Source organism: Cebus imitator, unplaced genomic scaffold, assembly GCF_001604975.1.
Source record: "Cebus imitator isolate Cc_AM_T3 unplaced genomic scaffold, Cebus_imitator-1.0 Scaffold38, whole genome shotgun sequence".
NCBI lineage: Eukaryota > Metazoa > Chordata > Mammalia > Primates > Cebidae > Cebus > Cebus imitator.
The window spans coordinates 9,091,262-9,103,866 of record NW_016107353.1 but is presented as its reverse complement, the minus strand read 5'-3'; the positions used below and the strand labels follow the sequence as shown (position 1 = coordinate 9,103,866).

Below are 12,605 nucleotides of genomic sequence, written 5' to 3'. Positions count from 1 at the left end.
AAAAAAAAAAAAAAAAAAAAAAAAAAAAAAAAAAAAAAAAAAAAAAAAAAAAAAAAAAAAAAAAAGTCCTTTGAAGAAAATCTAAAATAACATACAGCCTACTAAAACGCTCAGTTAAAAACTAGCGCAATCAGTTAGAATCCTTTCCCAAAACATTGCTTATCAGTATCAGGCATGCTAGTCTTAGTGATAAGACAGCCAAATGTAAATTGTTTTATAGTCAAGGCCACTTGTTAATTTTTTTCTTTCTTTGTCCATTCTCTTTTTAAAGAGAAGGAACAGGAGCTTTGTGTTCGTGAGAGGCTAGCAGAGGACAAACTGGCTAGAGCAGAAAATCTGCTGAAGAGTTACAGCTTGCTAAAGGAAGAGAAGTTCCTGTTTCTGGCAAGTAGTCCAGGTATGAGAGGCAACTCGGTAAACAGAAACTGGTGCTTCAAATGAAGAAATGTGCACCAGTGTTGCTCCCAAAGTGTCTTAGGTAGCCTTTTTCATTTACAAAGTCTCACATTTTAAGGCGGATTTCATTGAATATATGCATTTCAGTGGAAACAAAATTCTGTTATAGCAATGATTTACTGGGTTCATAGACCTGAGGCAATGAGTCATATAATTTCATGTTTGATTTTCTTTACCAAACTACATGTTTAGCATTTGATACTTATTTTTAAAAATTAGGGGATTTATAAAACTATTGTGTTTCAGATTTCAGAGGCATAAAGTACATTTCAAATATAAATCAACATTTTAATACTGGCATGCTTCATCTTTCATAGAAATCATGGCTTAAAAGGCATGATAAGCCACCTGCAGGATAGGCTGTCACTTTTGGATCTTTGCTAACACCCTTTCAAGTTGAAACACATATTTGTCAAAATTGGATTGTTTAATGTCTACATACGTTCTCTGCATTTTCTTCTGATATTCAGCTTTCTCGGGGCCCTGGCTTTGTGTGGCATTGTCCCTTCACTCTGCCGCACCGAGATGTGGTTATCGTATACACCAGTGAACCATTGTCTAACATTCTTTCTCCATTTCATAGAAATCCTCAATCTAATTTAATCGACTCTATGTAAAATGCAAACTGTGAAACATCGTTTTGCTTGATTTCTTTATGACACAAAGAAAGTTGTTTGTTGGTTTCAAACAAATAAGCATCTGAATTATCAATATAATTTAGAGTTTTTATAACTCCCTTATTCCATGTAGGACAGCATATATGAAAACTATTATTTCCATCTTTAATAAATTGAGATGTAATCTGATCAATTTAGTGAGCATTGGCAGCATTTTGTAAATGGAACAGACAAAAAAACCCTACTTAAGTTAGATTGATGATCACAATAACTTTGTAGTGAATAAGTGATGGAAAGAAATGAAACTACTGATAGACGTAAATGAAACAAGGATTATAGGAAACTTTGGCTTCATCCTGCTCAGTTATCTTCTTTTTTTCTCAATATTGCCATCTACCATTTCAACATTATAAAATTATTTATTTAGGATTTTCATATATTTCACACTGTAATCCATAAAGACGAAATAGACTTACATAATGATTAGGGTGATAAAATGAGGAGAAAATTTTACCTGGGTAAATTTCATGCATCAAACCCATTGCAGAGAATTACTTAAGACCCTGTTGGGATGGCACTTCAGTTAAAGAGCTTATTTACATTTTGCGCTGATAGTCTTTGAGCAAAGAATGAACATAACTACGTAAGGATGATGTGTTTTACTTTATAGGATACACAGATAAGTATGGGAATCTACTTATATGTGAATCATGGCAAATAGGAGCCATAGGAATCGAATATCCACTGGGGCAAGGAGACATTTTAGAGTATTGAGTGCTGAAAGGAGTGAATACATCAGAGCTATAAGATAAGCATCACAGGCCGGGCGTGGCGGCTCATGCCTGTCATCCCAGCACTTTGGGAGGCCGAGGCACGTGGATCACTTGAGGTCGAGAGATTGAGACCATCCTGCCCAATGTGGTGAAACCCCGTCTCTACTAAAAATACAAAAATTATCTGGGTGTGGTGGCACGCACCTGTAGTCCCAGCTACTCAGGAGACTGAGGCAGGACAATTGCTTGAACCTGGAGGTGGAGGTTGCAGTGAGCCGAGATGGCACCACTGTGAATCATGCCATTGCACTCCAGCCTGGCGACAGAGCAAGACTCTGTCTCCAAAAAAAAAAGATAAGCATCAAAGCAGCAGTAGGTTGCGGGTGCCATTTTGAACTGAGGACCGTTGGAAATATCCTCTCCTCATCCTTGGGCTATAAAATCCACACATGAGGAAGCCATTACAAGTATATTGAGATCATCACAGCAGGCAGCAGTGTCTTTTTAAAGCTGTTCTTTTTCTATTTGATGAAACATTCATTCCTGTTCTTCTATTTAATGGAAGAATTAAAAAACGCTTTCTTTCTTATAAAACTATCCCATGAAGAACCAGGCGTGGTGGTGCACCTATAGTCCCAGCTACTCTGGGGGCTCAGGCAGAAAGATTACTTTAGCCCAGGCAGGCATTCGAGGCTGTAGTGCACTACAGTTGCACTGTGAATAGCCACTGCACTCCAGCCTGGACAACGTGGCAAGAACCCATCTCAAAGGAAAACAAAATAAAACTGTCCCATTAGTAAGACAATGTTGGCTTAAAATGTATAGGTATCTGTGGTAAGAAGAAGGTGGATAGATTTGAAACAATAGAGATAAGGTCTAAAGGCAATCCAGTTTGCTTTGAAGCAGAAGCGATGTATGAAGCAGGAAGTCACAGGACCCTTGGAAGGCAGTGTGCCTGTGTGCCAGCCTTTTCCATTCCTTCTGCCTGGAGCACTCTTCATCCAGATAGGCCTATAGTTTCTTACTTCAGAAATGACTGTATGAGGCTTTCTATCACTACACCCAGCACCCAGCACATCCGTCTCCCTTTTCCAGGGTTATTTTTCCTAATAGCACATATTACCATCAAATATTCCCCACCAGTCCTTGTTTATTTGTTTTTGGTTTATCTCCTCCTACTAGAATAGGGCCTTTGTTTGGTTCACATTGGCTCATCCTATAAGCTCAGTAAATATCTGAACATATTTCCTTCAACACAAAGAAAAAATAAAAAGATTCTGGCATCTATAAGCCTCCAGCCCCCAGTAATTCTGTCAGCATTTAATAGTGTTGCCACTATTAACTATATAATAATAAATAAGATTATTATTTTTTATTTTTTCCATGTAAAAAATAGTTTACATTTTTTGCTACTCTTACTTGATTTACCTTTTCCACACAGAATTTGTTTAGGTACTTCTGGAAACAAATTTCTGGCCTGTTAAGATGCTTTGAACTAAGTGTTCTTGAACATTTAGCCAAAACTGTAGGTGTTCTCTATTAAAAATAAAACAAAACAAAAAAATAAATTAAAAAATAAACCCTCTGCTTCTATACTTTTCTGGAGGTAAGGTATTCTGCATAGGGTAGCACTTATTTTCAAGGATAAATAACATTGATTTCCAAAAGTTTTATATTGCCCATAATCCTCAGTGTGTTTAACCTTAAGAGTAAAATTGATTGTTGATTGTTAAGAGAGTAAAACTTAGGCTCCTTGATTTGGGACACATTCCAATATTATTTTTCTCAGTGCTGTGGATTGAAAGGCTGATTTCTGCCATTCCTACACCCCTAACTTCCTATCCTGAGAAAATAAAACAGGTACCTAGATTTCAAATGTGAGCCATAAGAGCAAATCCTTTTTGATAAGTAAGTATAAGGAGTTGAATTCTGTTCAGGTAACTCAAAGACATTTTTCTTTTTCTTTCTAAAGAACTTCTTAATTTTCCATCCTTAGTAATTAAGAAGAAAGTTCATTTCATTGGGGAAAGTAAAGAGAACGTCATGAAGAGTGAGAATTCTGAGAGTCAGCTCACGTCTAAGTCCAAGTGCAAGGACCTGAAGAAAAGGCTTCATGCTGCCCAGCTGCGGGCTCAAGCCCTGTCAGATATTGAAAAAAATTATCAACTAAAAAGCAGACAGATCCTGGGCATGCGCTAGCCGGGTAGAGAGACATAGAGCTGTGTACAGGATGTAATATTACCAACCTGTAAAGACTGATACTCAAATGCTGTAGTGTTATATACTTGGTTCCATGAGCCATGCCTTTTTGTGTAGTACACATGATATTTCGGAATTGCTTTTGCTGTTCTTCAGCAACTGTTGTACAAAATGTTCACATTTAATTTTTCTTTCATCTTTTAAGGACACATTATAAAAAGAATACTTTTTTGGTTGGTTGGGCTTTTAATCCTGTGTGTGATTACTAGTAGGAACATGAGATGTGACATTCTAAATCTTGGGAGAAAAAGATAATATTAGGAAAAACATATTTAGCCGGGAGTAGCACTCACTGAAAAGTTTTAAATGACTGAGTGGTATGCTTAAGATTGTCATGTCTAAAAAAGATAAACACAAAAAAGAAAAAAGAAAAAAAGATTGTCATGTCTAGATTTAAATTTTAAGTCTGAGGTTTTAAATGTTTTTGAGCTTAGAAACCTAGTTGGATGCAATTTGGTCATTAATACCATGACATCTTGCTTATAAATATTCTATTGCTCTGTAGTTGAAATCTATTAGCTTTGTGAAAATTCATCACTGTGATGCCTGTATTCTTTTTTTCCTTTTTATTCTGTTTAACAGAATATGAGCTGGCTGTCATTTACCCACCTCATTCCCACTAAATAAAAGAATTCTTTAGTTTCCCTGTATTTATGTGTCTTGCATTTGTTGGTCTCTTAGTTGATAGAAGTTGTGTTTATGATTTGTAGGCCTTCACTGTAGGGTAGGGAAGGAAATGTGGATCTGATGCTCAGGAGAGTGGTATTCCAGTCCTAAACAGTATGGCGCTTTACCTCCCTTCTCATTAATCCATGTAAGCCAGTGGTGCTTAACAGGGGATTTTGCTCCACAAGGGACGTTTGGCAATGTCTGGAGATGTTTTTCTGATTGTCATGATTGGGGGTAGGGTGCTACTGGCTGCTAGTGGATAGAGGCCAGGGACACTATAAACATTTTACAATGCACAGGACAGCCTCTGGCAACAAAATGTCAATGAGTTTGGATCATAATCCTGAATGACACAATCTCAAATGCTAAAATCCTAAAAGACCAAAATCCCTAATGTCTTAAATCCCAAAAGATCAAAATCTCTAACGTGTGAACTTCCAAAAATTACAATCCTAAAAGATTAAAATCCCAAATGTTAAAATCCTGAAAGTCAAATTCTAAGTCAGGGATTAGCAGTTTCAGTTGTATACAGGATAACTGCATCATGTTAGGCACAACTATTACTTTGTTACTGGTCTTCATTTGGAAATGAAGTATGGTTTAAGAGATGTGGATGTTTATCAAGTTAATAAGGGGTGAACTTGTTGATTTATGTGTCAACTTGACTGGATTAAGGAATCCCTAGAAATCTGGTAAAGCATTATTTTAGGTGTGTCTGTTGAGGGTGTTTCCAGAGGAGATTAATATGTGAGCCTCAGACTAGGTGGGGAATATCTTTTCTCAATGTTTACTGTTTTGAAGATTATAAAAGTGACTTTTCAGGTGAAAAGTACAAGATATCTCTCCTGCCAAATTATTCAGTTAGGTACTACTTCTGCCCCTTCATGCAGAGTGCCATGCTTGCCTTCAGAAAACACCCTTTGTCAGAGAATAAAATTTGACAAGCTGAGGAACCTTGTGAACCAAGACACTTGCTGACATTGAGGTTCCTCCAATGTTACAAAACTCATTAACCCAACTGTTCTAGTTTAGGAATTTGACAGTGAAAGACAGACTGCTTATATCTACCACTAAATTGAACAGAAAAACTAGCATATGCTTCACTTCAGCTAGTAGATGGCACTTTTCAAAACTGTCCCCACTGGTTTTTATCAACTATACATGATTCATGAATCTTCAGATTTTGGATCTGAAGATTCTATAACTTATCTAGTCATTTAAACACTTATTTGAAGCTTTGCTGCACTTTACAGAAAAAAATAGGTTTCGATGGAATCCCCAAACCATAACAACAGATTTGGAATTAGGTATGATCAAAGCTTCTAAAAGTGAATTTCAAAGTGTTACCAATAAAGTTTGTTTTTTTCCATTCAGCCCAATGCATTTGACAGAAAATTAGATGAGTAGATAGGCCATGAGATACAGCAATGACAAACACTTCAGTTTAGAAGCAGGAACCTGCATCCAGGAACAGAGCCCTTTGTTCCTCTCTCAGAATGAATGGAGACCAGAAATCAGATGCTTATGCCCAAGAAAAGCAGGATTTCATTCAGCACATCTCCCAGATTGTTAGGGTGCTGACTGAGGATGAGATGGGGCACCCAGAGACAGGAGATGCTATCACCCGGCTCAAGGAGATCCTGGAGTACAATGCCATTGGAGGCAAGTTATCACTGGGGTTTGATGGTACTTAGCAGTCCGGGAGCTGGTGGAGCCGAGGAAACAGGATGCTGAGAGTCTCCAGGGGAACCTGACTGTGGGCTGGTGTGTGGAACTGCTGCAAGCTTTCTTCCTGGTGTCAGATGACATCACTGATTCATCCCTCACCCACCAGGGACAGATCTGCTGGTATCAGAAGCCAGGCGTGGGTTTGGATCCTGTCAATGATGCAGTGCTTCTAGAAGCACATGTATCTACTGCCTGCTGAAGCTCTATTGCTGGGAGCAGCACTATTACCTGAACCTGACTGAGCTCTTCCTGCAGAGTTGCTATCAGACAGACTGGGCAGACCCTGGAGCTCATCACAGCCCCCCAGGGCAATGCGGATCTTGGCAGATTCACGGAAAAAAGGTACAAATCTATTGTCAAGTACAAGATAGCTTTCTACTCCTTCTACCTTCCTGTAGCTGCAGCCATGCATATGGCAGGCATTGATGGTGAGAAGGCACACACCAATGCCAAGATCCTGCTGGAGATGGGAGAGTTCCTTCAGAGTCAGGATGATCACCTTGACCTCTTTGGGGACCCCAGTGTGACCAGCAAAGTTGGCACTGACCTCCAGGACAACAAATGCAGCTGGCTGGTGGTTCAGTGTCTGCAACGGGCCTCTCCGGAACAGCACCAGGTCCTGAAGGAGAATTATGGGCAAAAGGAGGCCAAGAAGGTGGCCTGGGTGAAGGCACTATACAGGGAGCTGGATCTGCCGGCTGTGTTCTTGTGGTATGAGGAAGACAGTTAACAGCCACGTTATGGGTCTCATTGAACAGTACGTGGCGCCCCTGCCCACAGCCATCTTTTTGGGGCTGGTATGCAAAATCTGCAAGCGGAAAAGGTGACCTAGAGACTGAAATGGCAGAGAGAGGAGGCTCTTAGTAAATTATTGTGTAACCTTAAAAACAAAACAAAAAACTTCAGTTTAAAACCGCACTTTCTGGCTGGGTGTGGTGGCCAAGAAGGGAGGATCACTTTTGCCTAGGAATTCCAGATCAGCCTGATCAACGTAGTGAGACACTGTCTGTAGAAATAATTTTTTAAAAGTCCCAGCTACTCAGGAGGCTGCGATCAAGCCACTGTACTCCAACCTGGGAGACAGACAGAGGCCCTGTGTCTTAAAAATTAAAAAAAAAAAAAGGGGGGTGTTTTCCTTGTATGCAGTATGTATTAAGAGGTGGGAAAAAGCTGGGCGCAGTGGCTCAAGCCTGTAATCCCAGCACTTTGGGAGGCCGAGGGGGGTGGATTACGAGGTCGAGATCGACCTGGTCAACATGGTGAAACCCTGTCTCTACTAAAAATACAAAACATTAGCTGGGCGTGGTGGCGCGTGCCTGTAATCTCAGCTACTCAGGAGGTTGAGGCAGGAGAATTGCCTGAACCCAGGAGGCGGAGGTTGCAGTGAGCCGAGATCGCGCCATTGCACTCCAGCCTGGGTAATAAGAGTGAAACTCCGTCTCAAAAAAAAAAAAAAAGGGGTGGAAAAAATGTGTCATTTGCCTGCATTGGCATTCCTTCTAGCTAAAGACATTCTAGAAGCTTTTAATGAATTAAAACCACATTTGCCTGAAGACTCCAGCAAAGTTACTGACTGGTTGAAAATAAGTGTGTACATCGTAGGATAAGAAAATACACAATGGTGTAGCTGTTTGATCACCAGTACTGTTTCTGTCAAATCTGTGGTCTAATGAGTGCATGCAGAATGGATTTTTGAGTACCCAAAACAACATAGAAGCATGACACAGAAAACAGGGAAATTTAGAAGGGAATGCTCATGTCAGTGTATATGGAATCATAGAAGAATGTCAGGAAATACAGCACCATGTAGAAAATGAATGTGAACACATTCTCCAAGTAGAGCCATGCCCTAGAAGAGAAAAAGCAGCTATTCCTCATGATACAAGACTTCAAAATATAGTTAATGATTGTGGAGGTTGGCCAGCTCTTATGGGCTATCTTATGCAATTGCCCATAATCCATTCCTATAATACACTTATGCATATGTCAAATTTTCTTGTTTTTTCTTTTTTATGTTTTTTTCATTATTTAAAATTGTCACCATTCTTTTTTTACAGTTTTCTCTGCTGTATAATTCAGCTTCAAATCATTTCTGATACTGAAGTTATAAATTGTGTAGACACTTTTAGAAAGTTCTATTTTTTTGCAAGTGACTCCATGAAAGTACATTATCACATTGACTGTGTGTAAGCATTGTTCCTGTACATAAAAACATTGAGACGTCCTCAGTAAGTGAAGAGGTGTCCTTTTTGTATATCTGCATTTGTGAAAGATAAAATTTTTGAACTTCTTGGCTCTTTAGATGGTCATATATGCAGTAGTGACCCATCCTGGTTTGGACAGATCTCATCAAAAGAACCTTAGGTTATTTGTTACGGTATTTCAGATGATAGCAGGACTGGGTGCACACATTTACCAACCACAGGGCTATGCATTTACACAGTTCCCTTTTTGACCTATTTTTTTTCTTTCCTTCTTTTTTTTTTTTTGAGACAGAGTCTCACTTTGTTGCCCAGGCTAGAGTGCAGTGGTGCAATCACAGCTCAGCGTGGCCTTGGCCTTGTGGGCTTAAGTGATCCTTTCACCTCAGTCTCCTGTGATAGGGTCTCACCGTGTTGCCCAGGCTGGTCTTGAACTCATGGACTCAAGCAATCCTCCCACCTTGGCTGGGATTAAAGGCAGGAACCATTGCACCCCACCCCTTTATGACCTATTTCTTTATAAATATGGCTGTCTGTTTGTAACTGATATAATTATGCAACTTTCATTACTATATGAATGTTTATGCTTGCACAAAAATGTATGTTACTATTGTCTATTTTATTGCATAAAGTGACCTATGAAGTGTTCTGTGTTTTTTTTTTTTCCTTTTTGAGATGGAGTTTCATTCTTGTTGCCCAGGCTGGAGTGCAATGGCATGATCTTGGCTCACTGCAACCCCTGCCTCCCGGGTTCAAGTGATTCCCCTGTCCCAACCTCTGGAGTAGCTGGAATTACAGGCATGCACCACCATGCCCACCTAATTTTGTATTTTTAGTAGAGACAGGCTTTCTCCATGTTGGTCAGGCTGATCTCAAATTCCTGACTTCAGGTGATCCACCCGCCTCTGCCTCCCAAAGTGCTGGCATTACAGGCGTGAGCCACTATGCCTGGCATGTATTCTGTGTTTTTATATGTTTTCAAATTCCCTTTTAAAAATGTAAATAAATGTAAATGCAAAAAAAAAGTAAATAAATATCTTTGAAATAATTTTTGAATTATTTTTTCCAGAGTTACATTTTTAGACTTCTGCTCTTTCAGGATTATGATTTTCAGGATTTAGACTTTAAGGATTTTGACCTTTTGGGACTTCAGGATTATGACATTGGGGATTATGGCATTTGACATTGTATCTCTCAGGACTATGATTGGCTCCCTATGTCAATAGTGCCACTTTTGAGAAACCTGATGTAAGCTCAAACTTGTTGGGATATATTTCAGCCTTGAAGGAAAGCTGTTTTGGATTTATATATATATATATATATATATATATATATATATATATGTGTGTGTGTGTGTGTGTGTGTGTGTGTGTGTGTAATGTGTATATATATATATATCTGACTTTTAGTATAAATTAGCAGTCTCTGCTATGCCTTTTTCTTTATCAGATTTTCCTGGCAATGCTAGTGCTTTTAGCTTAATGAAATAAGACCAAGTTATGAAGGGTTAATAATCAGTGAGAGGAAATAGCTCTTTCATATATATGTAGGGTTATGACTCAGCTGGTAACGTAGTTCCATCAAGTACAAATGATATTATCCAAACACAGTCAGAAACTGACTACCAGGCCTTTAATCCTAATAGAATCAGCTTTACATAGATATTGAGTGTAACTCCTGTCCAGCTATATAATTTGCAAGACCCAGTGCAAAATGGAAATGTAGGACTCTTGTTCAAAAAGCAGGAAACAAAAAACAAACAAACAAAACCAAACAAACCAAACCAACAAACAAAAAAACCAAAACAAAAAAACCAACCAAACAAACAAAACCAAAACCCAGGAAACAAGTACCTTGAAAGGTACCTATATAGCGTTTCCCTTTCTTCCAATTGCGATGCTATTTGCTATTTAATATTCTAAGTAAAGAAAAATTAAAATTTTAAATAATTAGCATGAATTTTACCATTTCTGTTGTACGATGCTGATTTTAAATGTAAATAGCAGAGCATTCAGCTCAGATAGGGAATGAATTATACAATTCATATTTTGTGGCTCTTCTCGGAGGGTGCCTCAAGTTGACCAGAGGAGACAGACATACAAGACCTTCAGTCATCTGGGAACCCCTGACTCTGACACCTGCTCAGTTCCTCCCACTCCAGGCGCCAGACCTTCGCAATGCCAGGCCCGGAGGAGCAGGGGCAGACATCTTCCTTTCACACAGGCCAACTGGCCCAGGCCATGGCAGACGGGCCACCTCCAAGGAGGATCTTTAAACCTCCAAGCTGGGACTTCTTTATACTTGGAACAGAGTACCTGGATGGCCCTTGCCAAGACATGACCTCCAGCTGGCTGCCCACCAGACATGCCATGGGGGAGAGGGGAAATGGGTTCAGGACAGCTGCTGCCATGCCCTGCCTGGGAATGCACTGGAGGCTGAATACTCAACACTGACCCTCCCCTTGCTTATGCGTAGGCCCCTTCTGGTTATGAGAAGGGGAGGTTGGGTGGGGCCCTGTGCACTAGAGGTTAGGGAGGGGTCTGAGAGCCATCCTGGGAGTATATGGGGCTGATGGGAGGTGGGACCATGCTTGAGCAGAGGCCCTGAGCCCCCATGCAGCCTCCATTGTCCCATCAAACTCCACTTACAAAAGGCAAATTCAAAGACACAAGTATTAGCCAGGTGCGGTGGCCCCCACCTGTAATCCCAGCACTTTGGGAAGCTGAGGAGGGTGGATCGCCTGAGGTCAGGAGATTGAGACCAGCCTGGCCAATATGGTAAAACTCCATCTCTACTAAAAATACAAAAATTAGCCGGGCATGGTGGTGGGTGCCTGTAGTCCCAGCTACTCAAGAGACTGAGGAAGGAGAATCTCTTGAACCCAGGAGGCGGAGGCTGCAGTGAGCCGAGATCATGCCACTGCACCCCAGCCTGGGAGACAGAGTGAGACTCCGTCTCAAAAATAAACAAACAAACAAATAAAAAGATACAAGTACTAAGAATTTCAAGACTTCAACCTCGCAACACTAGACTCCAGGTGCCAAGCCATTCCAAATACCAGGTTTTTCTGCATGCGGGGTCCTGTGTGGCCGTGCAGGTTACTCGGCTATGAAACCACCCCTTTCTCTAGGAAACACCTTTCTACTTTAGAAAAGAATACATTTTCTTCTCGTTTTGAAACCTGAGGCATGCTGGACAGTTTCTCTAATTTTCCCCATCCCAGATTTCACCTTTATTTTCATTCACTGCTTAATTCAACCAACAAGCAGCTATTGAGCACCCACTATGAGCGAGACACTGTTTAAGGTGCTGAAGATACAGCCATGAAGAAACATTGAAATCCCTGCCCTTACTGACCCCTTCAAATGGGGCAAGACAATCAGCAACTAATCATCCATAGAGCATGTTAGCAATAAGTGTGAAGGAGCAGAACAAAGCGGGAGAGAGAAGCAGGAGTTGGGAGCTTGCAATTTCAGAAGAGGTGGTGATTGGGGTGCAGCAAGATGCTCTGCTAGATACTAGCACTGTACTTACCATTACAGAGTTTACATGTTTAAATAATAATGAGTTCAACCCAGCACAGCCTACTCACAGGCGCTTGAAAAAGGGTCACTGGATTTGAATCTGTTAACCAGCTGTCCTGGCTGACAAAACCACAAGGTGGCGCCATGGCTCTGCTAGAGCTGCAGTCCCACCCTCCCCAAGTAGCATGAGCAACTGGGAGTTACAGTGAGAGTCTGCACCTGGCATTGGATGAATGCCTTCTCCCCATTATTTCCTTCAATCCTCACAATACTCCTGTGAAGTAGCGGTATCAAGTCACATTTTATACGGGGAAACTGATTCAGAGATCACAGCTCCAGAGCTCAGGCTTTTGGCAATAACCCTCCACTGCCTCCCCA

General features: G+C 40.5%; 1 protein-coding gene and 1 pseudogene across 2 annotated transcripts in view; both read left to right on the top strand.

The window, feature by feature from the left end:
- Window positions 1-4,755, top strand: part of NEK2 (NIMA related kinase 2) — a 13,633-nt gene extending 8,878 nt beyond the window's left edge. The window contains exons 7-8 of one of the 2 annotated variants that reach the window (XM_017525593.2): window positions 272-397; window positions 3,843-4,755. In XM_017525593.2, coding sequence (XP_017381082.1) covers window positions 272-397; window positions 3,843-4,045 — 329 coding nt within the window. In that variant the 3' untranslated portion in view covers window positions 4,046-4,755. Of the gene's footprint in view, window positions 1-271; window positions 398-3,818 lie in introns of both variants that reach the window. The other variant, XM_017525592.2, reaches the window with a different exon arrangement.
- Window positions 4,756-6,252: 1,497 nt separating this feature from the next.
- LOC108302150 lies at window positions 6,253-7,329 on the top strand (annotated as a pseudogene).
- Window positions 7,330-12,605: the final 5,276 nt, after the last annotated feature.